The sequence below is a fragment of the Mustela erminea genome, chromosome 18 (genome assembly GCF_009829155.1).
Source record: "Mustela erminea isolate mMusErm1 chromosome 18, mMusErm1.Pri, whole genome shotgun sequence".
Lineage (NCBI taxonomy): Eukaryota > Metazoa > Chordata > Mammalia > Carnivora > Mustelidae > Mustela > Mustela erminea.
In genome coordinates, this window is record NC_045631.1 from 15,140,364 (window position 1) to 15,142,990 (window position 2,627).

Sequence of the window (2,627 nt, forward strand, 5' to 3'; positions counted from 1 at the left end):
CAAATATATTTTTATCTTAAATGGTGGGTGGAGGATGCAAACATTTTGCTTTTATTAGCATTTTAAACGTTTCAATTAAATACTCATTAAATTTTTTAAAATAGCCGATTTCCGTCCCATTTCCTGACATGCATTATGCTTTTCTCCTACCTCTCTTTGATCCATCTTCCTCCAGCTTTAGCTTTCCCCCCCAGTCCAAGGTAAATCATATTCTACTCTGGTCCATACTATCTACTTTCTCCCTATCCTCCCAGCCACCCCTGAAGATCCCCACTGCCCACATCCACACCTTCCGCATGAGAAAGTCAGTGGGTGCTCTAGGGGCATGCTGGTGCCCCCTTTCTCATTCAGGTAGTCACTTCCCCATCAACACCTTTTTCAGGGCACCCTGCACATCCGGGTTCCAGAGGCTGTAGATGACCGGGTTCAGCATGGGGCTAAGGATAGTGTTGAGGATCCCAATCCCCTTGTCCTTATCTGAAGCTGACACCGAGCCCAGACACATGTAACTGAAGAAGTCAGTTCCATAAAAGATACAGACTACAGTGAGGTGGGAGCCACATGTGGAGAAGGCCTTCTTCTTCCCCTCCGCTGAACAGATTCGTAGCACTGCAGCGGTGACATGGGCATAGGACACTGAGATGAGGATCATGGGGAACACCCCCATGAAAGCGGTCCCCACAAAAAGCAGCTGCCCATTGACATGGGCGCTGGAGCAGGAGAGCTGGAAAAGGGGTGGGAGGTCACAATAGAAGTGATTGACCACATTAGGGCCATAGAAGTCAAGCATAGATGTAGCCACTGTGTGAGTCAGAGCGTTGATAAAGGAAATGGTGCAGCAAATGCCCACCAGGGCTCCTTGGACTTCACAGCTCATATGGGTGCTATGGGTGAGGGGTTGACAGATGGCCAGGTAGCGGTCATAAGCCATGGCTGTCAGGAGGTGAGAGTCCACACCAGCCAGGAGATGGAAAAAGAAGAGCTGTGAAATGCAGGCAGCATAGGGGACTCTGCACTGGTGGTCCAGGAGACATGCCAGCATTGGAGGGACAGTGACAGTGATGCATCCGATGTCTAGCAGAGATAGACTCCCCAAGAAGTAGTACATGGGCATGTGGAGTTTGGGCTCCACAAAGATGGCAGCCAGGATACTGAGGTTGCCTCAAACAGTGACTACATAGGCAAAGAGGAAGATAACAGAAAGGATGGGTTGCAGTCTTATGCTTTCTGTCAGGCCAAGAAGGATGAACTCAGTGACAGTTGTCCTTTTGCCCCAGGCACCTGGCTCCATAGGATGCTTCTGATCTCTGCAGTGGGAGAAGACCTGAACCTGTCAAATGGGGAGAGAGACACATAGTAGGCACCTAATCTGAGACTACTGGATGTTGGGGATTGTGGCGTGAGCACCTACCAGCCTGAAGCTTGAGTGGTCTCCTGGAGGCCACCATGAAGCCAGACATGAACACTTTAACTGCTTTTTCAGGCTCAAATCCAGGGGATGCCAGAGAAGGGACTGGGGCAGAAGAAACTACTCTGTGGTATAGGACACTGGCTACCTCACAACATTTTTAATAGCTATTGAGGTTGTGTTGGTATAGAGTGACTGAATAGTAGTTTTGACTAGCTCAATGAATAGATGAATGTATGAGGTTCTAGAAAGCAGATTATAGGAGAGTAGCAACAACATTAGAACAGTAGGAGGATGAAATAAATAAGAGATGCAAGAGAGTGAGAAGAAAAGGATCAAGGAGCAGACCAAAATACAGAAATACTCAGAGGCTAAATATGGAACTCATGAAGGCAATTTAAGAGAGCACAGACAATGTTTTTAAAGTGTAAACTATGAGTATTGTGCTAAGAACTTCATATTAAGTTTCTTATTTAATTTTCACAGGACTCTATGTGGTAACTGCTATTATATCTATATTATCAGGATACTTAGGTTTTTAAAAGGTTAAATAAGTAGCCCAGTCCTCAAACCCAAGACTGTCTAACTCCCCCAAATCCACAATTTAATTTTGTACAGCCTCTTACAGAACTTGGACATGTTGTTACTGATGTCTTATAAATGACATTTTGTGTGACAAATAAAGGAAAGATATTTCTAAGTCTTCAGGTCTTGTCATCACCACAACAATTCAAAGAGGTCAGGATCCCATCCATCCATCCATCCATCCATCCATCCATCCATCCATCCACTCTTCTATTCAATAATTGTTTATTTGTTAAGTGAAGTAAGATTCTGCATATATTTTGGTGGTGGAACTAATAGATTGGGCATGAGGTATGAGAGAAAGAGAAGGTACAGGGATGATTCCAAGATTCTTTGCCTGAGCAACTGAAGTTGCTATTAAGTGATATGGGGAAGACTGATGATTTTTTAGGGGCTGGGGTCAGAGATCAGGAGATTTTCCAAGGGAAAAGAGGGGATTTGAAATCCCAGGGAACATATAGCTAGTTTCCACTCAATTGCACATGGTAGCAGGTTGGGTTTCCGAACAAGTGCCCAGACAACTGAGGAATGAACCCATGATGTCAAAAGTTCTTCAATGTGACTGCATCAATAGCTCTGGAAAGGTAACTATGGGGCCCCTTCAGCTGGACTCTTGCTCTGCTGGGCCACCCTT

The 2,627-nt window shown here is 45.3% G+C and overlaps 1 protein-coding gene across 1 annotated transcript; it reads right to left on the reverse strand.

Annotated features, from left to right (window-relative positions):
- Window positions 1–355: 355 nt before the first annotated feature.
- Window positions 356–1,291, reverse strand: LOC116577056 (olfactory receptor 139-like). Its single transcript, XM_032319726.1, is given in 1 exon segment — window positions 356–1,291. A coding segment is annotated over 1 exon segment (936 nt).
- Window positions 1,292–2,627: the final 1,336 nt, after the last annotated feature.